Source organism: Larus michahellis, chromosome 8 (genome assembly GCF_964199755.1).
Source record: "Larus michahellis chromosome 8, bLarMic1.1, whole genome shotgun sequence".
Classification (NCBI taxonomy): domain Eukaryota; kingdom Metazoa; phylum Chordata; class Aves; order Charadriiformes; family Laridae; genus Larus; species Larus michahellis.
Window position 1 is genome coordinate 29,617,041 of NC_133903.1, and position 25,718 is coordinate 29,642,758.

A 25,718-nucleotide genomic window follows, 5' to 3' on the forward strand; every position below is an offset into this window, starting at 1 on the left:
GGCCGAAGTGGTCACGTGGGTTGCTTGCGCAGCCTCTCTCCTATTAATTTTCCTCCTTCTTTGCCTTTAGCAAAGATCCTGGGGAAGGTGGGAGAAAGCCTGAGCCGGATTTGCTGCGTTCGCCCACCAATGGAGCGCTTCACCTTTGTGGGTAAGTAGAGGAAAGCCCCAGCATCACCTCGGCTCCGGCGCCAGCCCCCAAACTTTCTCCCAGTCCCCTCTCCCAGGCTGGGCACCAGCATCTCTGTTTTGCTTCCCTTCCCCAGATGAAAATGCCAACTTGGGGACAGTGATGAGATACGAGGAGATCGGTGAGTACGCAGCCCCCTCCGTGTTGCTCCGGCCCCTCTGGGCCGGCGCTGAGGTGGCTCGGGAGCAACTGCACGACAGGTCCTGTGGCGAGTGAAGGATGCAGGATCATCTCACCCCGGTGCCAGCTCTCGGAGATCAGGGGTGAAACAGGAGCACCACTAAACTGGCCTGAGCCCATTCCCCTTGGCAGACAAGCAGCCTGAAATAAGGGAGTGAGAAGTGGAGACCCGGCCCTGCCATGGCATCATGCTTTGAAAATCACCCCGAGTGCCCTGGAACTTGCCCTGCCATGGTGGTGTCACCCCCACACTCGCGTTGCCTGCAGCCCTGCAGAGCTTTGCGCGCAGCAGCAGGAGGGGGTTCAGGTGCCCGACCAGCCACCGTGCCCCTTTCTCCAAAGCCTTGTAGGGTTTTAGACCCATTGGGCTGCCACACACAGCACCACCGCACATCACCCAGCGCTCTGCACAGCGAGCCCGCTGCTATTTTTCAGACCCGTTTCACGGTCTATCTATCTCACACCCAGCCTGGTACAACACCCAGCCTGGCACCGGCACCTGGCTTTGGCCACCTGGAAATGCCAACCGGGGAGCCACCTTCCCATGCAGCTGCCTCTCCCCACCCCTGCAGGCGAGTTTATGGCTCTCCTCTGCTGCTTGTGCAAATAAATTAGTCTTTACAGGCCTGACAGAGCAGAAAGCTCCTTCCCACAGCACCACTTGCTTGCTGAGCAACAAAGCCAACCCTCCAAGCAGGCTGTCAGTAAGCACCAGTCCCAACCTGAGGAGAAAAAGGGAGGACATGGAAGTCCTCCAAGATGAGCAAGGAAAACCTCTGTTGCTTTGCTAAAGCAAACACAGCTGCGCCCAGCCCAGGGCTCTGCGCAGTCCCCCGGGCTCTCCCCTTTGCCCCGTGGCTGGAGCCCCTGCAGGAGACCTTGAAGCGATTGTGGGTGCCCATAGCACGGAGAAATGACTCCCTTCGCTGGGGATACACCACCTGCAGGGCTGGAGCACAGCTGCAGTTGAACAGCACGTAGCAGTCCTGACGACAACCCAGTCGCACGGGAGGGGAGCTGAAATAAAGCAGGCTAAGGGGTATTTGATGTTTGGCACCAGTAGGGATGTGAGAAGGAATACGGGATCTTTAGCAGGACTTGTTTTGGTGGGGGAGGTCTGTGCAGAATAGGAGCAGTGCAATGGGATGGCGGGGGGCCGGGAGGGGTGGGGGGGGAAGCATTGCCTGCCCCATTTGCTCTCACCTCTGAGCTTCTCTTCTTCTTTTCTTCAGAGCTGCGCATCTTACTGCTCTGCGGCAGTGACCTGCTGGAGTCCTTCTGCATCCCTGGTCTCTGGAACGAGGCAGACGTGAGTCACCACCACTGGGCACCTCTCCATGCTCCTCTTCCCTGGGCTCCCTTCCTCCTCCTCTGCTTCCCACACCCAGCGCTCCTGGGAGCCACAAGTCCCTTGGGATGGCAGGAGCTGTGCCCACCATCCCCCACTGCCTCCTCCATCCCAACCCTGACCCTCACTTTCCCTACACGTGGGCAGCCTGAGGGATGGGGTCTTCTGCTCCCAAGTCACCCACTCTGCCCAGCCTCCCCTTCCACAGACCCAAGCCCTGCTCCCACCCACCATTCACGCAGAAGTCACACAGGGTAACCCCGTTCCAAGGGATTTCCAAAGGCTGCGCTCCCACTCCTTGTCCCTTGGAAGGAGGCAGCATCAAGTAGGTGACAGTCGCAGCAGAGTGAGGTGTAGCGGTAGGAAATATTTACTAAAGTTGGCCAAACATTAGAAATTAAACACATTTACAGTCAAATCAACAGCTTTCACTTAACAAAAGACTTTTCCGGCAACGTGGGGTACCCAAGTACCCATCTTTACAAAGACCAAGAAGTAAAACCATCTTGATTCCTCAGCCAGGTGATGCCTGTCACCAGCTCACAGCTGACACGATCCCATCCCAGCACCTTCACTGCCACAACTCAAACAGACAAAACCCACTGCCCGCTTCTCTGTGCCCCCCCGTTAGTGAAGGACTGCAGCAGGACACACGGCATGCTGGACACTGCGGTGCCTGACCGAGGAAGCCACATTTTCAGGGGGGGACACCAGCCCTCGAGAAGGGCTGGGTTACTGACCCGCACGCTGCTCCCGGCAGTCAGAGCGGTGCTGGCCACGGGAGCTCACCTGGCTCTTTGCTGAAATCAGGCAATCAACACAGCCCCCCTCCTCCTTGAGCCTCTCAACCATTTCTAAAATCAGTTACCACGTCTTCAATCCTAAGTTTTTTAAAACAATTAACTGGCAGATATCTCCTCTGAAAGGCTGCAAAGTCTGAGATGAGGCAAGTCTTGAAGGCCAGCACAAACGATGCAGAAATTGGATGTAAAAGCACAGGCAGAGGAGGCATTCTGCACCAGCACCACCTCCCGGGCTCCTGCTGCCTGAATTTGCTGACCCAGAGCTCTTTTGGATGAGCCTGGTTTGTCTCATCCGAGATGGCTGTGAGCAGTGGGATCGATGGCCCATGTGGTGGCAAACTTGGCCACCAGCCTTGGTGCAAACAACCGTGGAAGATCAACCCTACAAGACATCTGTCAGGTCCAACACATCCATCCTTCTCAAAGCCTTACAGCAAGGCAGAGGTCACGTCAGGCATCTGCTTCTGCTGCCACCCTCCTTCTACCACAACAAGTCCTCCCAAAAGCCTAACCTTTTTATTTCATCCACTGTAGACCACTCACCACGCCTTGATAATTCCAAGTTTCTGCCAAAGGCTGCTGAGATACACTCAAATTCACTTTCTGGCTCCACCCAGACCATGGTCCAGCTTTTCATGGTACGGGGGGGTCGGCAGAGAGTGTCAGGTTTTGCATGGGGTGGTTATAAAGCTCTCTCCGTTTTGGGTTGCTCCTAGATGGAGGTGATTGTTGGGGAGTTTGGGATCGTGGTGGTGCCCCGGGATGGAGCAGACCCTGACCGGATCATGAACCACTCCTCCATACTTCGCAAGTACAAAGTAAGTGGATGCACATGTGGCCAGGGAAGGCTGCCAGAGGTCCCACAGCTCCCAGGGGAGCCCCTATGCCACAGGGCACAAAGTTTCTCCAGGCCAAATACTCTCAGCTTCTAGGTGGGATGGTCATGGGGCCACCATACAGCAGATCCCCAAGGCTGGCAGGGCAGACACGCTTTCAGGCCATCCCTTCACTCCTCTCTTCCTCCTTCCCCTGCAGAACAACATCCTAGTGGTGAAGGACGACTCAAACCACCCCATGTCGGTTGTCAGCTCCACCAAAAGCAGGTGGGTGATGCAGGGGGACTCCTGCTAGGGGGCGGGGAGAGGGGTGTCCCCGACACACCCCTCCATTTGTAGGGACACCAAGGTGACCCCCGACCCCGACAAGCGGGCTCTGACCCCTTCTCTCCCCCTGTGCCCCCAGACTGGCCCTGCAGCATGGGGACGGACACGTCGTGGATTACCTCTGCCAGCCCGTCATCGACTACATCCTCAAGAGCCAGCTCTACATCAACGCCTCTGGCTAAGCGCCAGAGGTCTTGCAGCAAGACAGCCCTCATGTCCCGCCTGCCTACAGCTCTCCATCACTCTTTTCTCTCTCTCTCTCAGTCCGTGTCTCCATCTCTCTCCCCACCCCACGGCCTCCTGCCCATGTCTGTCTCTCACCCCCGGCGCCAGCGCTCCATCGTGCAGCAATGTCCAGGGAACTGCGGCACGGCCCCGAGGGGAACGGTTTGGTCTCTTTTTTCAGGGAACCACCCTCCCCCTCATAGGCGGGGAGGCAGAGGGGACCGGTAAAGAGCGATGTGCTCGGTGCGCTCGAGGGGAGGCAGCTCCGGCACCCCCCTCCCAGCATGTCACTGGGAAATGGCCCCCCCCGGTCCGTCCTCCCAGCATGCTCAGAGCAGGGGCTTCCTCTTCTGCATCATCTTACGGTACTTAAGCTCAATAAATCTAGGTGGACTCTTTTTTCTTAAATAGTTTTAGTGCGAGCCCTTTCGACCTCTCAACACGATGACCAGAGGAATCCTGGTTGGCAGCGGGTAGTTGTAACCCAACTGGATTGGTGCCCCACGGCAGGTAAACCTCCTCAGGCCAGCAGGAGGACAACTCAGCTAACAAAACTCTCCTCCTGGCCCTGAAAAGTCATGGCAAGCATTTCTGAGGGGGAGCAGGGGCCTTGGCAAGCATCGCTGCCAAAGCATTACTAGGGGGGGGATGCCATGTCTCACCTTTCCTTGGCTGCAAGTCAATCCAACCCACCCCCTAGGTAAGTGGAGTTGGGGTGATATGGTTTAGTGGTGGTTTTTGTCAGAGTTAGGTTGATGGTTCTTTAGTGAGAATTCGCCCCAACCCTGGCTGATCTTTGTGGGGGCTGGGTCCATCCCCATCCTCTGGCCTCCAGATCTCCATTTCTGTCTGTAAACTTCCCCTTTCTCCCTCTGCTCCTCCCCTCTTCCTCTCCTTGAAGAGTTTATTAAATGCATGATACTTTCCCCCTCCCAAACCGGCTGTGGCTACTTTACACTTCCCTTGGGACATGCCAGGCTCCTGCTCTCCTGCCTGTGACGTGTCGTCAGGTGCCGGGGAAGGAGCCTAGGGGAGACATTTGCTTTAAAACCTGGGCAGGTAACATGGAGAAAAAGAAAATTATTTAAGTCTTGTGGAGACGAAAGTTGCTGAAGTGGGCCATTGTCCTGCTGAGCATCCCTAGGGTGCAAGGACCCTGCACAGCACCTGGGAAAGGTCACAGCCACAAGGAGGAAGGTACAGTCCTACTTTACTCCTCACCTTTTCCTCTCCCTCTGCTCCATCTAACCTTGTATCGCTTTGGGTGTAGCCCTGCTGCCTATAGCTCCTGGGCATCTGCCCACTTCCCATGAATTTGGGCTAACTAGGCTGAGCCTAGAAGCCCCCACCAAGGCACAGCCACTGCTCATGCTGGTCCCCAGCAAGCGACGGTGTAGTGATGGGACACCCAAAGGCTGAGAGTCCTTCAGGGTGTTGCAGGGAAACATCTGAAATTACCTTTTTTTTTTTTCTCCCTCCTTAAATGTCTATGAAGGGTCACAAGCTCCTCTAATGTAAGCTCCAAAAGTGGGAGCTCACATCTCACTAAGTTTGATGGCCTGCTGGATGCTGCTGGCAGCTCTGTAACAGCAAGCAGCTTTGGACAAAACAAGGTAGCCTACAGCCACAGGCTCCTTGTGGCGGGCAGGGGTTTGTGGGCCATAGCTAACGACTTCTCAAGGAGGGCACAGCCCTTCACAGAAGGGAAAGCAAGAGAGACAGAAGTGATGTCACCTGCCCATAGGCCAGAAGAGGTCTTTCCTTGCCAGGGATTTCCCTCTGCATGGAGAGGCTTGTTCAGGAACTGTGGTAAATTCAGCAGCTGAATCCCTCAGCACCACCTCTGGTATCTCCAGGCAGGATCCCGTGGGGTGAGGAGATACAGAAATGCCAAAGCAGAGAGGGTAGGGAGAGCGTGCGAGACTGGGAGTGAAGGGACACCTCTTCTCCAGGGAGGTCTTCAGCCAGTTCAAGCTGCTCACCAACATTCTACTGAGCTCCTTAGCTAACACGCTGGGCAGGTGCCTGTGGTGGGACACCTCATCCATGAGACACCCAACGTAGGTAAGCCAGTAGCTAGACTCCTCTCCACCCATTGTCCTCACGTGTTCATGTGTTTCAACCTCTCCTCCCTCTCCAGCCCAACACAGAAGTTATTTCAGATAGCAGTCTCCCGTCCTGCCAGATGTCACCCATGTTTCTTAGCTCCAAGCCAGAGGACAAGAAGCAATGGTAGCAATCAGCCTCCAAAACACACACAGGGAGGGATTTTACCCTCCTGGGGAAGCAATGCTTCTTTGAAGGGTGAGGAAGGACAGTAGGTTTTAACTGAGGAAAAGACACAGGGAAAGAAAACAAAGGAGGTGGAGAAGGCAGGCGGGCAGCGTGTCCGAGAGCTGCCCCAGATCCTCCCTCCCTCAGGTACATGAGATGGGACGCGGGGGAAGCCAGACGGCTTCCCACCCCATCGCGGTTAGGACGGCATGCCTTAGAGACGTAGCGTCGTGGTACGGACGATGAGTATATTCTGTCTTACCTGCGCCTTCGTGTATCCGCTCAGTAAAACTCACAGCACGGGGGGGTGGGACAGGGGGTTTGTAACAGGTTGCTCAGCTCTGGGACTGGTTTGGAAAACGTCTTTGGGTGGGTATAGGAAAAAAAATACTAATAATCCCTGAAGAGCCATGAGACTGCCGGGGAGGTGAGGACCGGGGTTTCCAGGGTGCAGGGGAGGGTGGGAGGAAGCCTGTGGGTTTTGGTCTTTGAACCTCCACTTTTAAACAGTGCAATTTGCTGAAAGATAAGTGAACTTCAAACGCCTTTTGGAAACAAAAAAAATAATGGGGGGGAGGGAAAGGGGTTGAAGTTGCCATGCCACTGATTTCACCTTTGTCAAAAGTTTTGGAGCCTAATTTTTTTTTTCTTCTGTTGCTGTATGGAAAAGAACGGTCATTGACAAAAAAACTTTATCAGCAAAATGTTTAAATTATGTAATAAACAAAACAAAACAGAACATAGATGTTACTGGTGTCATTTCAAAACAGCCCCAAGACTGAATCGTCACAAAGAGCGCAAGTGGCTGCATTGCCAGGAGAACCGATGGCCAAACTCACGGGAAAGAGGGAGCTGGAGAAAATAAACCAGTCAGCAAGATCCAGACAAAAGTATTCCTTATTTATTGATGTCCTCCTTTTCAGAAAATGCAACTTGTGGAAAAATAAAGTCAGGTCCATAATACCTGTCCCTATGCTGTACAACGCGAGAAGGAGGACAAGCCAGAGGCAAGAATACATCTTGCTTAAATAAAAGTGTAAGGCAGACTTAGTACTTGGAATATCCTTATCGAGCAAAAGCATCGCTGCCGCTTTATCAGATAACCAGAGGTAACGAGGGGTGAGCAGGTCCCCCATAGTGTCCTCCTCCATCCAGGACCTCCTCTTTCACCACCATGCAGGTTGGGGAGCTTCAGCAGAGTTGACTTCCAGCACCTGCTAGCTCTTTTTTTCCCCCCTGAAATGGCATCTAAGGGAAGCTGGGAACGGTGTCAGAGCAGAGCTGGGCCCACAGGAGAGCCATGGGTGGGTGAAGCAAACACCATAGTTCTCAACTCCTCCAAGCTCTGCTCAGATTTGCAGTGGGAAACCCTGCAGACAACTACTTGAGCCTCCGAGAAACATCTAGGACCACGTGGGAGGGAGGGATGGAGGGGGAACTGGGCAGCACCAAATGAGAGGCGGAGACTCATTCAAGACATCGTCAATATTTTTAAATGGATCAAATCAGGACGCTGGCACTCCAGCAGTACGGGACCAGGCTCTCAGACATGAGAGCTTGTGGCTGCAAGTCCCTGGAGAAAGCCCTCATTCCTGTGACAAGTGCTGCAGGGTCTCCTGAGTGCTTGTGCAGAGGGGACACCACCTTGCTTCTCCCAGGCTCTAGGAGACCCAGGAAGCTGCCTGGTACCACGCTAGCTGGTCTTGGAAGGAAAGGTTGTGCTTGGCCATGTAAGAGGATGGTAGAGGGACCTGTGCTTGCCCAGGAGGAGCTTTAACAAGAAAGCCATCCCTCAGGGGTTTCAGGACATATAAAGAAGTGTGGGAGGAAAAAAGGGGGTCCTCTCCTCCTGGCTGAAGGGAGCAGGTGGAGCAGAAAAGACTTTCCATTTGAGAAGCCCCAGCAGTTCTCTCCTGCTCTGCTACCCAGGCAGCCTGGGACCCCCTTCTTCCTCCACCCAGCACAGCACGCTGAGCTCAAAGGTAGCTGGCACTTCCTCCCTGAGCTGTATCCTGAGCTACTGAAGGTGAGGAAGACCCCACGGAGAACATGAGTAGGAGGCGGTGGTGGCAGTGTCAAAAGTAAGGACAGAGACTCTCCATCCTTCTGTGTGTGCCAGACCAGGAGAGGGGATCCACAGGGGATGGAGAACCTCTCAACTGCGAAGTTCAGGCTCTGAACTGTGCAAATTCCCAAGGTTGACACCAAGCAAACCCCACCTGCACCTCAGAGAAACATGGTAGGAACGGGCTGTTCCTCAGCCAGTAGCACCTTCACTCAACCAGGCTCCTCCTTCCTCCTGTGACCGAGGGACAGACCACTTTGAAAAATCAGGGACTCTCCAGGGCCAGCGTGACAATGCTAACTTCAGCCGCCACACTGAACTTGAAGGTAAGAGTCAGTTCAACACAATCAAATGCAGCCGGTCCTGCCAGGTTTGGGGAGGGCAGCTGGACCAGGCTCTCCTGCCTTCACAGCCTGGCAGGTGCCACAGCCTTTCCAGAGTTCGCTCACGGCAATTCAATGGCTTTTGTGTTGTAACAGCCCGGAGGAAGACTCCTCTGGATATCCTCCAGGTTCTTAATATCCGCCAGGATCTCGTCAATGCTGCTTTCCAGCGTCTGCACCCGGGCCTTGTGCGACTCGGCTGTCTGCTCCAGCTCCGACATCTCCTCCTTCAGCTGTTTGCTTCTGGTTTTGGCTTTGCTAAAATTCATCTCAAGCTGCTTCAGGCCATCCTCATCCACAGCACCAGGCTGGTCTGGTGCACAGGAGGAAAACAAGAAAGAGGGAACCATGGATGGGGGCTGAGGATTTGATTAGATTAGATCTTTCTAGATACTTCATCTCCATCCCGCTGCCCAGCCTGTTTACAGACATCATCCCGCACAACTCCCCGCCAAGACCCCAGTGGGGACCTGTCTCCATCCACACCCTACAGCAGCAGCTCAAAACCTACTCATCAGACGCAGCAGCTCTTCCAAGGTGCTCAACGTCTCCTGCACGACCACCCCTGCCTGGCCAGCTTTAGCGTGGACCCTCTGAGCTTCCTGCGCTGTCTAAAAGGCAAGGTGGCAGCTGTAAGCAAAGTCTTGCCCAAACATCAACAGGGCAAGGGGCAAGGTGAGGGAGATGGGGACCCACCTCCTGTATCACAGCAGCATCCGCCTCAACCTCTGAGAGCTTCCTCTCAAATTTGCCATCCACTTCCTTGGCCTCACGCTGCAGGGTGGCCACAGCCTTCTCCAGGGCCAGGACACTATCAGCTGTCTTGTTGGCTTCCACCTTCAGCTGTGTGATCTCCTAGGGAATGCAAAGGGACTTTCAGAAGGGCAGACCGTGGCTGAAATCGGTCTGGGTGCACTGGGGCACGGAGCTGGTGGAAACTGCTTCCTTCTACAGGGACCCAAAATTATCGCAGTCTTTCCTGTGTCCTTCATGTGCTCCCACCCGTTGCTCCAGAGAGTTGTTTCTATGATTACAGCTCAATCCCTCCTGCAGACATCAGTGAATCCCTTAGGAATTACAACATACAGTCTGGGGGTTGAACCCACCAACACCAAATCTGGGAGCTCACAAGCCTGCCAGCAATTTAGACTGTGGAAGTGAAAAATCCCCTTGGTTACCAAAAGGTGGCTACAGACAGATGCCACAGAGACCCTCACTGGACAAAAATGCCTGCAGAGACCCCTGTGCACCCACCATCTACAGACAACTCTGCTATCCCTGCAGGATCCACTACAGACAAACGTCAGCCAAAAAGTCAATGCTTCAGGCCCAAAAGGCAACACATCAGGTCTACTATGAAGACCCATTGGAGTTGCCAACCCTCTCCTGTTCTTCCATAATTTTCCCTTCCAAACCCTTTTCTGCCAACAATAGCACCAGGGCTTGCCCTCACCTGCTGGATCCCCATGGTGATCTCCTTTGCTTCCCCTGCTGCGCTGCTGGCCGCCTTGGATTCAGAAGCAGCACTTCCCAGGATGGCTTCAGCTCGGTCTGTCTTCTCCCTGGCACTTGTGACCATGCTGCTGATAATCGGTAGCCTCCTCATGGCATCTTCGGCTTCCCTTCTCTTGTCATCTGCTTGCAGGTTAAACTCTGAAAGAAATGCATGTGGAAATGAAGCTGCGCTACCTTTGTGAGATCCCACAAGGCAGGGGAAAGGAAGGGTTTCTAAGACATTACCCCGGAGGCTCTTCAGGATCTGTTCCACCTCGTAGAAGGTGGCGTTGCCAGCACTCACGGCTTGCAGGGCTGTGCTCCTGGCAAGGTTGGCTCGGGACAGCAGCTGCGTCAGCGTCTGTGACAGACCAAAGGGACACAATAGGCAGATGAAGGACGCAATATGGGAACACCAGACAGTCCCTCAACCAGCTCCGGTAATCATGAGTCATCTTAGCTCTAATCCTTCCAGAAACATGTCTTCAACCTGCCTCACATGGAGGAGGTGCGGGGGTGAGACCCTGCACCAGCAGCTCCACTCAAACGCTGAGGTCTCCCACTGGCTCCAGAAGAACAAGCCCGAGTGTCGGTGTTTCTGAGGAAGGCAAACAGGCCAGGACAGCACGTAGTAGCGGTGGTGCCACGGGCATCCCACCAGGGCTCCAACTCACGCTGAAGAGGACTCAAGCCGCAGACCCCCAGCCAACCTCTTACCGCTCTCTCGCCCTCTCCCCTCCGCAGCAGCTGCTTGATTTCTTCCTCCCAGCGCCCCGTGCGGCTCTGCAGCTGCCTGTACTGTGCCATGTAGGTGTCCACCAGGCTCAGGAGAGCACTGGCGTCCTGCCTCAGCCGGGTTGCTTCCCCCTGAAACACAGAGATGCGATGACTGCCTGGGGGTCCCAACATCTCCCCAGGAACTACAGCAAGAAGCAACGGATGCTTCTCTCTTGCTCCTTGTGCCTATGGCTGGCAAAAGGATGGGAGGATGCATATCCGATGGCTCCCCAGTGGAGCCAGAGCCCTGGGAAGGGCTGACCTGCTGGCAGGAAGGGTGTAGGGGAGAGCAAAAGGGGATTTCCTGGTCCCGCAGGCACAAAGCCCTCACCTCAAAGGAGCTGATGTCGGTCTTCGTCAAGCGGGACAGGGATTTGAGGAGCACAAGGCTGCCCTGATAAGCCCTGTCTGCTTTGGAGGCCATCCCATCAGCATCAGCCTTCAGGCCTCCAACCAGTGACTTCAGCTCCTCATACCTGCATGGATGCAAGGTTGAAGAGCACAGTACCAGCCAAGCTGCCAAACCCCACCACAGCATTGATGCTGCCTCCTGCATTGACTTGTTCACGTTCCCCAAGTCCTCTCCAGGGCCCCACACAGATTTATCATGTTGGAAAAGCTAATTGCAAACAACCCCCTCATCCCAGCCCCTCCGCCCAGCGGGACATCTGCTGGCTACTCACTCATGCTCCAAAATCCAAAGGTGTTTCACACCAGCTGAACTTTCACGGGCTCTGCAGTGGCTCTGCTAATCCCTGCCACTGGATGTTCCCTCCTGCACATCCCCATTCAGCTTCATTCCCCATTAATTTCATTCAGGGCCATTTTGCTCACACCCCACCACTGGTGTGCAAAGTCCCAGCACCGTGGTGGGCTCTGGAGAGGCACCACCCCAACCAGACAACGTGGGGATAAATCTACCCTTGGGCTAAACCTAGCCCAGATTTGCAACTGGGCGCAGAGTCACCCCCATGAGCCTGTTCACACACACGGCATTAAACCCCTTCCCCAGCTGTGGCCATGCCCCCGGGGACCATCACGGTCTGTGGGATGGGAAGCAGATGCTCCGCAGAGCTGCCAACCCTCCACCTCCACCACTCAGACGTGCCAGCAACCGAAATCCAGGCAAGTCCCTGCCTGCCCTGCCTCCAACCGCATGTTTCTGCAGCTCCGCTGGGGAGACAGGAGAGGAGGCATGGACACTTGGCCACCCCCCTCCTCCCTCCCAGGTCCCTCCGGGACACGCAGCAGCCACTCACTTCCCGAGCAGCCCTCGCAGGGAGCCGGAGGCAGCCTCCTCTCCACCGGCGGCTGCACGCACCAGCTCCAGCGCTTGCTGCGCGTCCTCCCGTGCAGCCTTCACAGCTTGCTCAATGGTGTTGGCGGCCTGTGCATGGCTGCAAAGCACAGGAGGGGGCTGGTCAGAAAGGTTTCCCACCTGAGCTTCCTCCACCAACTTCCTTTACTGTTGTATTCAGTGGTGCTGGACCAGACCTTCCCGGGACACACAACATGTTTGAGAAGAGGAGTCATATTTCGCTTGTCCCTCCTGCATCTCCTAAGGGTAGAGGAGCACCAGGGGGAAGGCAGGTCCTGCCTGTTCCAACCAGACATCCTCAGACCAAACTCTGACCCCAAAGATACTTCTGAAAATACACCCAGCACCACCCTCTAAGGCAACCGAGGACAGCTCTGTAGGGCAGCGAAGTCAGCCCAGCAGACACATCATCCCTTGCTCCAGGACTAGCAGAGAGGTTGTGGCAGCTGCAGCCTGACAGCAAGGGAAGAACCCCCAGAAAGGGACCTTCTGGGCACCCAGCAAGATCTCAGCCCCCCTCCCCGCAGGAGCAACTCACCTGTTGGCCAGTCTCAGAGCTTCCTGGGCCAGCATCAAGAACTGATTTGAGCCCCCGGGAAGGTTTGAAACAGGAATGGTCTGAGGAGGAAGAGAAGCATGAGTGCTCTCCCCTGCCCCTCCATCCAATTCAGCAGTGGAAGAGGCCACTGCAGCACATTAAATATCCACAGGCCCCCAAAGACCCCTGCCAGCACCTCTCCACGTCCCAGCCCTACAGAACCAGCCACCAGAATATCTTCTGCAGTCAAAAATGAATGTAACAACTGAATATGTTAAATTCTTCTCTCCCCATGTATTTTTTTTTTCCAGCCCTGGTCTAGACTAAGAGACCGTCACCCAAAGATGTTCTTACCACCCGACGCAGAGCGGCTGTGCTGCGGTCCAGGTCCAGCCTGGCTCTCTCCAGCAGCTGCCGGGTGTCCTGCACCTGCCTCTCGTACTGTCTCCCAAGAGACCTCAGCCTCTCCACCGTTGCCTTGATCTCGCTCAAATGGCTCTGAGAGCTGGACACTTGCCCCTTCATCCTGGCCACCCGGCTTTCCAGAGACCTGTCAGAGGCTGGGGAGAAGAAAAGCGAGAGGCTGAAGAGAAACTCATCGCTGAGAAAAATCCTCCCCATCCGAGGGCAGTGGGCGGGTGGTACCTTGCAGGCTCAGGGCTTCCCCGAGGATAGCCCGCAGCATCTCCTCGGCCAGCTGCATCCTCCCCTCCAGCTCCTGGCTCTCGGCCCCACCGCCAGCTTGCACCTCTGAGAACAGCAGCTCCAGCTCCACCAGCTGCTGCAGGTACAGGTCCACCTGCAACCACAGCAGAGCAGGCCATCAGCCAGCGGGACACCGAGCCCATGGTGGAAAGGCCAGGGTGGGAACCGGGTCCAACCAGAGGATGGAGAGCAAAGCAAGGGCTGGTTTTCAGATGGGGCATGGCAGGCCAGCAGCTCTAGGTCACTGTTTTTTTATTGGCTGAATCAGGTACAAACCCAAGTTTCAGGCACAGCCTGCAAAATCACTTGATTCACACTAGGAGATAGTTGAGGATGCCAGGAGGAGGTGCTTGATGGTAAATGTATGTGTCTCTCCCCGCCTTGCTGCTCAGGGGCCCCGGGGCTGGCAGAGATGCTCACCTGGGCTTTCACCTGGCCGTAGCAAGCCGGGCACTCACTTTCTTCACAGTTGGGACCCTCGAAGCCAGGCTTGCAGATGCAGCTCCCATCACTCCCACACTTCAGGGGCTCGGTGCCAGCCGAGTCACAGGCGCAGGCTGTGGGTCGGAGTGGCACAGGTTCAAAAGCGCCTGTCCCCACCGCAAGTCTCAGCACATCCTTCCATCCACCCTCTACCCTCTGCTTTCCTCCCACCATTTAGCCCAGTGCTCTGCTTCCTGCCCTCCGCTCCCCAGTTTCCAGCCTTGGCTTTTGCAGCATCAACCTTCCCACCCAAGCACCTGCATGGATTTTCTTACTCATCCCCAGCTCAGTGCCCAGTTCTCACCCCTGCACTTGTCGGCCGGATCAGGGGCCAGGGGGTTCCCGAAGAAGCCATCTTTGCAGCGGTCGCAGTAGAAGCCGGCAGTGTTGTAGATGCACTTGAGGCACTCGCCTGTCCGGCGGTCGCAGTTGCCCACGGCGTTGGGTTCCACGTTGCCATTGCAGTGGCATGGCTGGCAGGGCCGGGAAGCCGCTGGGTCTCCAAAATAGCCGTCGGCACAGTACTCGCAGTTGTCCCCTGGGAAAGGAGAGATGAGGAGAAGCTCAAGCTCTTGCCCAGCAGGCAGAGGCTGCCTCGCTGCTTCTGTCCCACAGAAATGGGGGAGTTCAGCCCCGTCAGGGTCGGCACAACAGCATCCCCACTCTCCTAGCCACCACGGCCAATACACAATGCAGCAGGCAGGCTCTTGAAAGCTGGGTGCAACAACTGACCTCGGGCAAGTCGTTTCCTATTTGGTGGGTTTTTTCCTATTTTTCTTTTCCCCTCCCTCTCCACACATCCTTTTTCCATCCATGTTATCTGTTTAGATAAGAACCTTTCCCGGGGCAGGGCAATGGGCGTTTACACAGTCCTTGGAGCTGAAACGCCCCGTAGGCAAGCCAGGCTGAGAAGATGGGATGATCCGGCTGGCTCCAAGCACCCTGGCCCACTGCTGCCCGCATCTCCCTGTACAGCAGGTAGAAGCTCTGGAGAAAAGCAGAGCAGAAGCTGCCTGGAGAAGGGCATTACCATCAGCTCCAAGAGGGCAGCGGTCACAGATGACCTCCTGGCCGCCCAGCACCACCAAACAGCCTTGGCCGTTGCTGCAGGGGCATGGCCTGCAGCCATGCGGCGGTAGGGGGTCTCGGTAGAAGCCGAAGGGGCAGCTGACACTATTGCCCACGTTTTCGTCTCCCGAGTAGCATTCACCTGAAGGAGGAAGGAAAGGGCTTAGGGCAGTTTGCTGTTACCCCCGGTGGGGTACCTCCACCGCTCCACCTCCTGGCCACTCGCTGCAGCACAAGCACCCATGGGCCAGCATCCTCCACCGGAGCCCTCGCGATCCCCACACCTGCCCGTACACGCTTCATTTCTCTGCCCATCAGTCCGTCACCATGCGGGAAGGACCGTGACCAGCTCCTGCAACGGGAGCCCAGCGAGAGTCCCATGGAGGAGCCCACCCCACAGCATGGAGGCCCGCCGTCACCACCCAAAGGTGGCTGGAGCTCGCTTTTCAAAGCTCATAAAGCTCTCGAGGAGCCACACGTTGCCTTTTGTGCCTCCTGATTAATGCTCACATATTTGAAATTCATTTCCAATTCAGACTTGGAAAACAGCGACAGCTTAACTTTGCGTTACTTTGACTTTACTTGGCAACACTGTGGGGTATTTTAACAAGACAGGTAGTAAAACATGTTTACATCCCCGATATCTACTGACACCACAATTACTTTTAAAATAAAAAGTCAGAAGAAAAATTTGTAATGCTATTCAAGCAGTAGCAGCTGCTTTTTACTCTCTCCATTGAGGATCACCTAAGCCCAATTTGATCCCAGTGCATCTTTCCTGTATATTTGGCCGCAGCGTTTCTGGGCTTTGAGGAGTTTTACCCTCATTCCAGACGTTCCCTGCACTCCAGCCCCCCGAGCCAGGGATCTCGTCTCACTCAGTGTCCCCCACGCTCCCCTGGGGCTCAGTTCCCAGGGTGCAGGCAGCTGCCCTGCCATCCCATCAGCCCTACGAGCACAACGTCGTGGCTTTTCTTACCGGAGTCAGGGTCACAAATTCCTCCCCCCTGGCAATTGCACGGCACACAGGTGCTGAACGGCCCCAGGCCGGGAGCATCTCTGCGGTAGCCAGGGGCACACCTCTCGCAGAACTGCCCCAGGTAGCCCGCTGGGCACTCGCAGCGCTCCACCCAGGCAGCGGGGACACCGGCCACTGGCTGCGCCGACACCAGGGTGACGTTGTCGATGTAGCCGGTGCCTGGAGAGAGACAGAGCCGGTCACCCGCGGGGGCCAGCAGCTCCACCTGGACCCAGGACCTGCACAGGTCCCACGTTTCATTACAACACCCGTGGGCAGATGGACCGGAGCCAAGGCTTCGCTGTCCCCACTGCTACCAACCTGCTCAATCTCTTCATAATTTAATTTTGCCCATCTTAGGGTGCTTTTTAAAATTATTATTATTTTTAATATCTTTTAGCAAAGGTGTCTCCATCTAGAGACTTGGCTTCTCCAGCAACGAGGAGAAGCCAACCTTGTGCTACCCCCTTGCAGCTCTCCCCCCACTTACTGTACTCCCCAAAGGTGGCTCGGATCCAGAGAGCTGTCAGATTTCCCAGCAGCCTCCGATATTCAAAGTGATTCAGCCTCGGGCTCCACTTGCTGCTCGGGTGCTCGTCCAACCTGCCCGTGGGAGGGGGGAGAGGTGGAACCGGTTTCAAGAAAATGAGATGCCTCATCAAGAAAACGCAGCAGCCCTCACCCATCTCCTTCCTGAGCTCAAGGCTTTGGGGAACAACCTCCACCCACATGACTAACCCAGAGCAAAGTACCCATCCCACCCTCAAGCCAGATTTCCTACCGCCCCTCTCCACAAGGTCACATTCTCATCCAGGAGAGAAGCACCTGAGTTGCATCCAGCCCAAACCAGGCAACCATTTGTCACCTCCAAGGGATCACAGCTGAATCCAGGAGCTCCTTGAAGCCACAGCCTTTCTTGCTCACCCTGCCCCAAACGCCCCGGCATCCCCCTTTACCTGAACGTGTATGTCTGGCTGACACCACAGGGCAGGACCTTCCCCTGGGGCAAGAAGGGGGCAGTGACCCTCAGGCCATCTCCTTCCAGGACCACGTCGTGAGGAGATGGCTGGCGTCCCCCTCGGTCCAGGCGGTAATCGAAGGAGAGCGTCTGGCCATAGCTCAGCTGCTGGTTCCCGAGAAATTTCGCTAGAAAGGGAAGGAAGGGAGAAAATTAAAGGCTTAAAGTCTTGCCTTCCTCCTAAAGGCCCGGTTCATGGGATCAGATCAAGCAAAGGAGACACCATCACCTCTCCCCCTCACCAACATCACACCTACCAGGTGCCACGAAGTATATCGGCTCCGATCTCCTCGCCGTTATGAAGGCATCCTGATGGCGCGGGGACCACTGGAGCTGGGCTGAGGAGCCGCTTTCATGGACACCTCGCCAGTCTTCGGCACCTGGAGCACCAACGAGGCGCAGTCAGTGGGGACAGGAAAGGCATTTTCAGGACTCCAGCAACTTTCTCAAGCTGTGTCTTACCAAAACCCTCCAGCTTCCTACCCCTTGACCTCCGAGGAGGCAGCACAGATATCCCTGTGCTGATAATAAGCCAGGCATAGAGGTTTCCTCCAAACTGGCAGGAAAGACATGATGAAGCAAGTCTACGCTTGCTCTCGCACCCTACTTCTGCCTAGGATCAGGCCATCCCACCCGTCAAAGCACAGGGACTCCCGGCAAGGCTGCAAACTGGCCTTCAGCACATTAAAGAGAAGGGATGGCAAACACCCTCAGGAGCCGTAGGGATGTCCTGCTTGGGCTTCACCTTGCTGGAAGGTGGAGGTGATGTTGTAGATGCTGTGGTTGTCCGCACTGACACACACCGATGAGTGCCCATAGCAAAAGCAGGGAGAGCATCCCGTGGGGTTTCTGGCATCCAAGTTATAGAAGTGTCGCTTGCACCTGGGAAAACATAAGAAGGTGACGATGTTCGAGTCTGTTTTCTCCTGTTCATGGCCAGCACAATCAGCCCTCTAATGACAGCCATGCAACACAGCTGTCGCCATGGTTCAAGGTCATCGCCAGGCTAGGATGGCAAGGTGGGCAACTGCCAGGGATGCAATTGTCAGGGAGATGGAGGACATGCCACCCAGGGGTCCGGCAAGTCCTCCTGGCACCCACCTCTCGCAGCGCTCTCCGGAAGCGCTCGCCTTGCAGACGCAGCGGCCGGAGAGGCAGCCCCCTGTGCTGCCAGCTGGGTCACACTCGCATCGTGCACTCCTGCAACAGGGACAGTGGGAACCTCTACCTGGAGTTCCAGCTCGGCCTGGGAGTTCAGTGCCCCCAGCTGCTTTACAAGACAGCAGAGAAACACCCCCCCACACCCCCCAGCTACCAGTCCCATGCTAGAAGGGGAAAAATAATCAGCAGAGCCATTTCTCCAAGTAATCCACCTGCAGCAGTATGGATGCCGGGCTGAGACAATGCCCAACGCCACCGCCCCAGGACACCCCGGAGCACCAGGCCCACCTACAAGAGCAAAGCGAAGCTCTGCTGAGCTTGATAAACCCTGGCTGAGTCTAATAGACCCTGGCGGAGCTCCAACAGGCAGCAACAGCCAGGGAGGCTCAGGCAGGAGGCCAGGCATGGCAGCACGGCTGCAGGCAGCCACCCTTCGCACGCTGGGGGCCCCGGAGGAGAAACGGCAGGGTGAAGCAAGGAAGACGAGGAGCTGGGGAAGCCAAACCAGAAATGCTTCAAAAGGTGTTTAAACAGGGCTTCATGCAAAGGAAGGGGTTGGTTTTTGCATGCACATCTGCGAGTGGCACCGACACCAGGCAGACCCATGCACGGGCAGGTTTTATATCACATCAGCTAGCCCAGCTGTTATCTGGCACCTTCTGGATTATAAAGCAAACACCTCGGAGCATGGCTAAGGTCAGCTTTTGACACTATTGCGTGACAGCGAGCTCTGCAGGGTGGGATGGACGTCCAGCCCCACTCGAGCCTGCTCTCTCCCAGCGAGGTTAGCTTAAGGCTATCGGTGTGCTGCCGCGAATCAAACCACCTCTGCCCTTGCACGGGGTGTTTTCAGCCAGCACAGGCCCTTCACAGCAGCTGGGAGAGCTCTGGAGGCTGGCCCTCCAGCTGTCCCCATGCCATCCATGGTCACCAGCACTTACTGTCCGCTCCTCCGGCACCCAGCCTCGGAGAGGAACTCAAAGCCCGGCTGGCACTGGTCGCACTTCTTGCCCATCACGCCAGGTTTGCAGCTGCACCGGCCGTCACTGTCGCACTGTGGGCTGAGGGCACCTGCAGAACGAGGAGAAGGAGAGGTTTGGATGGGCGCCTTCCCACACCGTCCTGGCCATGCTGCTGGTTGAACAGGGAGCAAAGCACCACACCGTCATCGCAGCAGCAACCCAGGTGCAGTGACAGGCACCCAGCACAGGGATGAGACACCAGGTCTGGATGTTAAAGCGGCTCCAGCTTCCCTGACTGATGCAGGAGACGTGGAAGAGATAAATCCCATCCGGCATTGACCAGATGCCCAGGACAAGGATCCTCTTCCCTACCATAAAGGTCATCGTGAAGGTCAAGACGGACTCCAGAGCATGCAAACCAAGCAGAGCATTTTCTTCTTCTTTGCCAGACCCTCTGCTAGTAGACATGGGTAGAACTTGATTTTGGTCCCTCTACAAGGATCCTATAGGTACGAGCTACCTACGTGCAGAGCAAACTGAAACCTGGTGAGGATGAAGGAGCCATCACATCTACTGTGTAACCACCACAAGACCCATGGAAAACACCCCAGAGGTAGAAATCCCATCTCATAGCCCTGCAGCCTGCAAAAAGCCACTGGAGGAGCTGGAGAGGCTGAAGTCCCTTCCCAAGCACCGCGGCACTTTGCACTGCCTCCCTTCCTGAGGCACAACACCATGAACTCAGGAATTATTCTTTCGCTTTTACAAGGCAATTAAAAGCCTTTGCAGAACCCGCCAAACATTACAACACCCAGGAGGCATCAGCCTGACTCACAAAGCCAGCAAAAGCCACCGCTCCCTGCGTTGGGGTTTGGCCTCTGTTCTGGAGATAGGGATGGCAGCTGGGAGGGGCAAGCAGCTCCCCACAGGCAGCTCCTGGCAGGCATCAACGGGTTCATGGCCACCTGCCAAACTCAGGGCAGAGCGGAGCAGGGTCCCTCTCAGTGAGGCAGGGATTGTTGGTGGAGATGTTGGAGGGAAGAGATGCCATCCAGGGGGACCTCGACAGGCTGGAGGAGTGGGCCCATGTGAACCTCATGAAGTTCAATAAGGTCAAGTGCAAGGTCCTGCACCTGGGTCAGGGCGATCCCCAATATCATTACAGACTGGGGGATGGATGGATGGATGGATGGATGGATGGATGGATGGATGGATGGATGGATGGATGGAGAGCAGCTCTGTGGAGGACTTGGGAGTACTGGTGAAAAGTCGGACATGAGCTGGCAATGCGCGCTCACAGCCCAGAAAGCCAATCGTGTCCTGGGTGCATCACCAGCAGCATGGCAAGCGGGTCAAGGAGGGTAATGTTCCCCCTCTACTCTGCTCTCGTGAGACCCAGCTGGAGCACTGCATCCAGCTCTGGGGTCCCCAGCACAAGACATGGATCTGTTGGAGCATGTCCAGAGGGGGCCATGAAAATGGTCAGAGGGCTGGCGCACCTCTGCTACGGAGAAAGCTTGACAGAGTTGAGGTTGTTCAGTCTGGAGAAGAGAAGGCTCTGGGGACACCTTATTAAAGGCCTTCAATATATAAACAGGGCTCAATACATAAAGGCAAGCTTCACAAAGACTTTCAATTGTGTCATAAAAGTGAAAGGATAATTCTGAGTTCACAGCATTGTATCTCGGGAGGGGAGATGGTACAAAGACAGAGAGACTTTTTACCAGGGCCTGTAGCGTCAGAACAAGGGGCACACATTTTAAACTGAAAGAGAGGAGGTTTACAGTGGACATAAGGAAGAAACGTTTTACAGTGAGGTTGGTGGGACACTGGAACAGGTCACCCAGAGAAGTGGTGGATGCCCCATCTTTGGAAGTGTTCAAGGTGAGGCTGGCTGGGGCTCTCAGCAACAGAAATACTGGAAGATGTCCCTGCCCATGGCAAGGGGATTGGACTAGGTGATCTTTGAAGGTCTGTTCCAACACAAATCTTTCTGTGAGCCTGTGATTATTCTGGGGGGCAGGTGGGTCTTGAAGCCTGGCTGCAGCCTGGAGCTGCTGAGAGGTTTGGAACTCCCAGCACCCAGCAGTGAAGCACCCAGGGGGAGGAGGAGCTCCTGTGACTTATGGTGCAGGAACACAGCACAGGGGCTCTGGCACCTCCCCAGACAACCCCACCCGGAGCCAAGCTGGCTCCCATCTCCTCCTGCAATGCTCTGGTCTGGCATGTAGGGACTTGGAGCGTGACCTAGCCCGTGTGCTCAGCAGGGCCTAGGGAGACGTACAGAGCAGGCACTTGAAGCCTCAGTACACCCTTGACCCAATCCTGTCCCCTCCCAGCCAGTGATCACATACCCTGGGGGTGGCAGCGGCAGGGCAGGCAGCAGTCCTCCTCCCGCTGGCGGAAGAAGCCCTCCTTGCAGCGCTCGCAGTGGACGCCCTCCGTGTTGCCCAGGCAGCCGAGGCAGCGGTACCCGTTCCCCGTCTCCCTCAGGAGGTGCCAGTCGAAGATGCACTGCCTGGACATCCCGTTGCAGTCGCAGACTGGGGAGAGAAGGTAGACATCTTAAATGACGCTTAGAGATGAGGACACCAGCTACGAAGCTGTAAGCCCACCCTGATGGCCAAGGAACAAGTCCAGGCGACGCAAACCTCCCCTTCTTGCTCTGCTAATAATGAGCCCTGTCCCCATGTCTCTGCGCTTACCCCCGTGTGTCTGCATCCATCAGCCACCCCTGTGCCACCAGTGCCCACACCGTGCTCCGCATCCACTCTCACCAGGAAGAAAAGCGACAGCTGCCCACGCCACTGCACGGCAAATGCCAGGAAGGACAGGCATGAGATTTTGCATCCCGCTACAGCCAGGACAGATGGGACTGCTGGAGAGCAGACTGGCAGATATCTCACCAGACATGCCTGCTCCAGCACCCTTCATTGCCTTGCCCAGGTCTTCTCTTGAAGCCACCTCTCATCTGCTTGCCAAGCCCTCAGTGGCCAGTACGAGAGTGGTTAAGCCTGAGGACCTTTATTTCAGACGAGTTCCTCAGCGCCACCGAGGCAAGCAGCCACAACTGAGAGAATGGCTGGCAAAGGCAGGCAGGAGAAAGAAATACCCTGAGGGGAAAAGCAGGGTCTGGAGGGGTGCTGACGAGCGGCTCCAAACCACCTCGATGCTGCCACGGGATCCCCAACCTCCCTCTAAGGAACTATGCTCTCTGCTGACTTCCTTGGGACACAAAAGACGGTCCCCAGCTGCCCACCCCCAGCCCAGGTCACCTCTGACAGCACAGGGAGGTGGAGGAAATCCAAAAGCAAGCAGAAACCTGCAGCATGGATGCAGACAGCAGGTCGTACTTGATACACATGGAGGCTCCTCCTTCCCAGCGCTCTTCTGGCATAGCTTAGCCTGAGGATACAAGGTCCCTGTCCTCTGCGTCTGTGGTTCCTGGACCAGGCGATGCCTCCTGCGCTCACCACCCAAGCACGCAGCACCCGGCGCTCACACCCGGGCACCGCCACCCCGGCACACCCCACTGACACCCGCATACCAGACGAAGGCACTCAGCAAGCGGCAGCCCAGCCCACTGCCGAGAGGAGAGATGACCTCATGCGCCAGCAAACAGAGAGGGGTTTTTTTTTCCAGCTCCAGCAAACTTGGTTCTTCCCTTGCAGCCTGGTCGCCAGGAGACCGAGGCCCAGCTGCAGGTGGTCTTCTGCCACCCCAGCCGCCTGGGAGGTGAGCTGTGGGTGCAGAAGCCCTGCCTCGTAGGGTATGAGAAAGCATCCAGAGCCTCGGTGGACATCACCAGTGAGCAAAAGACAGAGACAATACAAACAACCCACCCAGAGCAGCGGCGCGGGACTTTCTCAAGGTATTTGGGCTCACCTTCACAGCGGGACGGCTCAGGGTCCATCCCACTCCCCATCCCGCCACACTAGAGCTAGAATATCTCAAATTGGAAGGGACCCATAGCAATCATCGAGTTAAACTCCACCCACGCAACACCCTACATCTACGTAATCCGGAGGATTTACTGGGTTGCTAAATTACAGGCATGAGCACCATTCCCCCAGGGAACGAAAACCTGTCTTCAGGTCTTGCCCTAAGGCTGCAGCACGTGAAGAGCCAGCTCTCCAGCCCTGGCAGGGATTCAGCTCTCCCTAATCCGAAGCCATTTAAGGTGCTGTTGCAGATTAGTGCCACCAACTCATCAGTGTAGCTGTTCCTGTTGCTGGTCTTCTCCTGGAAACCTGAAGCCTCAGGCAGGTTCATCTTTACCAAAAGAGAGGTACCGGAGTTGCTAACGAGATGGAGCACCCAGGACATGCTGGAAGATGAGGACCAATGGAGGACAGGATGATTTTTGTATCCAGGTGCCCTAAGACTATGCCCTAAGATCATCCCATTCTCAGACAGCTGTGGAGAAGAACAGGCTCCACAGACGAGAAGCTTTGAGCTGGATTTCTTCAGTGCTACATCGGGATGAAGGAGGTCCGTGGCACACCTCCAGCAGGGCATCAGTCCCCCAGCTCCCGCCCAGCAGAATAAAGCGTGAAAAATGAATGCTTGCTGTGCTGAGACAAATTCCCACATCAGAAAGGCTTGGAGAAGGAGACAGGCAGCCTTGGGCCTCTTAAATTGTCTTCTCACATTCACAAAACCAGAAAACGAGGTTGGCACTGGGTCTGTGAGGAGCAGATCCGATAGCCCTGTACGTACGAGCTGGTCTGCAAAGACTGCTCCTTTCATCAAGGGATCAATAAAGCTTTCCATGCAACGAAGCCTCCACGACAAACAAGCCCTTCCCTGCTCCGTGCCTTTGGGACAGTGACCCAGAAAGCTGTCCATCTGCTGCCCTGGCTCCTGGGTTTCCGACTCCACAGCTTTCTCGCTGCAGGAAGAGATGCCTGTGTCTCCTGGGGCTCCACCAGCACCAGCAAGCAGGGACCACACACCGGGAACCAAAAGCTGCCATGTGGTGTCTTCTCCTGTCCGCCACACCGAGATAGACACCTCATTGGCACGGTGGAGCTCTGACCTCCACAGCCCAGCTCTTCCCCGAGCCCTGGGAGATGCCTTCAGCCACCGTACGCAGGCACACACCACCGTGGCATGCGCGCTGGCTCGGTCAAGGCTCCGCTCGCACCAGGGCAGGAGCACCCTGAGCTCTGCCACTCAGCCGGACCCCACACGAGCCCGGGTTGACCCACGCAGCTCATTTGCAAGCAAAACGGGGTTACGTGCGCTAATTACGAGCGCACATCTAGTGCCGGGACCAGGGGAGTAACAGCACGGGAGACTAGTCCACACCACCGAACCAAGGCAGAAAATCCGCTGCATCACAGAAGAGCGGCTGGTTGTTGGCTGTCGCTTTCACATACGCGCAGAAGTAAGTTCAAGAGTCTGCGGAAAAGCAGCAGCTGCCTGAAAGCTGCCAGGAAGGGGTGGGGGGTGGCGGGGGGGAAGACAGTATTTTAAAACCTGCATGCAATTAAGGCTGCTGTAAAAATTATCCGAGTAGCATGAAAAGCAAATCAGGTCTTTTGTTTTTAAAACAAACAACCAAACCACTTATTCAGCACTTTTCCCCCCCTATCACATTGCACCGCGCTTAAAAGGAAAGCTGATAAAAGACCAGCTTCAAGCCGAGTGAGCGCGTTTCAGAACACCAGTACTGCAGACAAAAAAAAAAAAAAATTTGAAATCATTCAGTATTTACAAAATACATGTGAAAACCCAATTTTGGCCAAATACACTCATCTCCAGCCTGTACGCCAAGGCGACCGAAACCCTGACACTGAATTACCTCTGGGCTGAACACACTTAAGCATCGCTGCGCTGCACCCTCCGCTACAGTTGCACACGCGAGAGGACCCTCTGGGTTTCTGAAGCTCACCATGGGTCTGTGTGCTGTGGGAGACCCACCGCCTCCCACGGGACACCGCCGGCACCTCATAAGCCCCATAGACTCGCACAAAACACAAACACTGCAGATATTGCTACAGCGAAGCGGACCGCAGGTGGCTCCGGCTCCTCCTCGGTCTTGCGGGGGGGTTTTGGTCAGAGCCGCAGCGGGCAGGTCGGCCGCCCGCTCCCTGGGCAACGCTGGTGCTCGCGCCCGGCTCCCACCCAGAGCAGCAAGGCTTTATGCAGAAAGCAATAAAGCAATTGCACGTAAACACGTTATTTAAAAGGGATGCCAGCACACAAACAAAACCCCAAAAAGTCTGAATGCTCACGGGATATTTAGCCCCGGAGGAAATGCAAGGAGAAGCACCTGCAGGCCTCAACCTAATCCCGGGCGCGGGAGGGGAGAGGGCCCTGCAGCACCCGGTCACGGGGCAGGGCAGGGAGCGGGGCTGGCAGCGGGATGGCAGGGCAGGGAGCGGGAGCAGCCGGCCGTCCCCAGGCCTCACCTTCTCCTCTGCTGGCACTCCGGGCGGCGGGCAGGAGGGACGCGGCCAGGCAGCACAGGGCCGGCAGCCAGCACCCGGCCATCGCGTGTGCCGGCAGCACGAGGGCCCGGCCACGGGGGCTGCTCGCGA

At 56.0% G+C, this 25,718-nt stretch overlaps 1 protein-coding gene across 1 annotated transcript in view; it reads right to left on the bottom strand.

Moving 5' to 3' along the window:
• The window catches only part of LAMC2 (laminin subunit gamma 2), a 38,022-nt gene extending 12,304 nt beyond the window's left edge, over positions 1-25,718 (bottom strand). Inside the window, exons 1-24 of the mRNA XM_074599243.1 lie at positions 25,590-25,718; positions 21,528-21,716; positions 19,153-19,282; positions 18,152-18,250; positions 17,796-17,932; positions 17,308-17,430; positions 16,989-17,178; positions 16,523-16,635; positions 15,994-16,212; positions 14,977-15,156; positions 14,251-14,484; positions 13,884-14,020; positions 13,404-13,557; positions 13,113-13,318; positions 12,759-12,838; positions 12,162-12,299; positions 11,234-11,378; positions 10,843-10,992; positions 10,372-10,486; positions 10,085-10,284; positions 9,328-9,486; positions 9,143-9,242; positions 8,811-8,944; positions 1,574-1,663 (exon numbers count right to left, since the gene is read on the bottom strand). Coding sequence (XP_074455344.1) covers positions 1,574-1,663; positions 8,811-8,944; positions 9,143-9,242; positions 9,328-9,486; positions 10,085-10,284; positions 10,372-10,486; positions 10,843-10,992; positions 11,234-11,378; positions 12,162-12,299; positions 12,759-12,838; positions 13,113-13,318; positions 13,404-13,557; positions 13,884-14,020; positions 14,251-14,484; positions 14,977-15,156; positions 15,994-16,212; positions 16,523-16,635; positions 16,989-17,178; positions 17,308-17,430; positions 17,796-17,932; positions 18,152-18,250; positions 19,153-19,282; positions 21,528-21,716; positions 25,590-25,671 — 3,504 coding nt within the window. The 5' untranslated portion in view covers positions 25,672-25,718. The remainder of the gene's footprint in view (positions 1-1,573; positions 1,664-8,810; positions 8,945-9,142; positions 9,243-9,327; positions 9,487-10,084; positions 10,285-10,371; positions 10,487-10,842; positions 10,993-11,233; positions 11,379-12,161; positions 12,300-12,758; positions 12,839-13,112; positions 13,319-13,403; positions 13,558-13,883; positions 14,021-14,250; positions 14,485-14,976; positions 15,157-15,993; positions 16,213-16,522; positions 16,636-16,988; positions 17,179-17,307; positions 17,431-17,795; positions 17,933-18,151; positions 18,251-19,152; positions 19,283-21,527; positions 21,717-25,589) is intronic.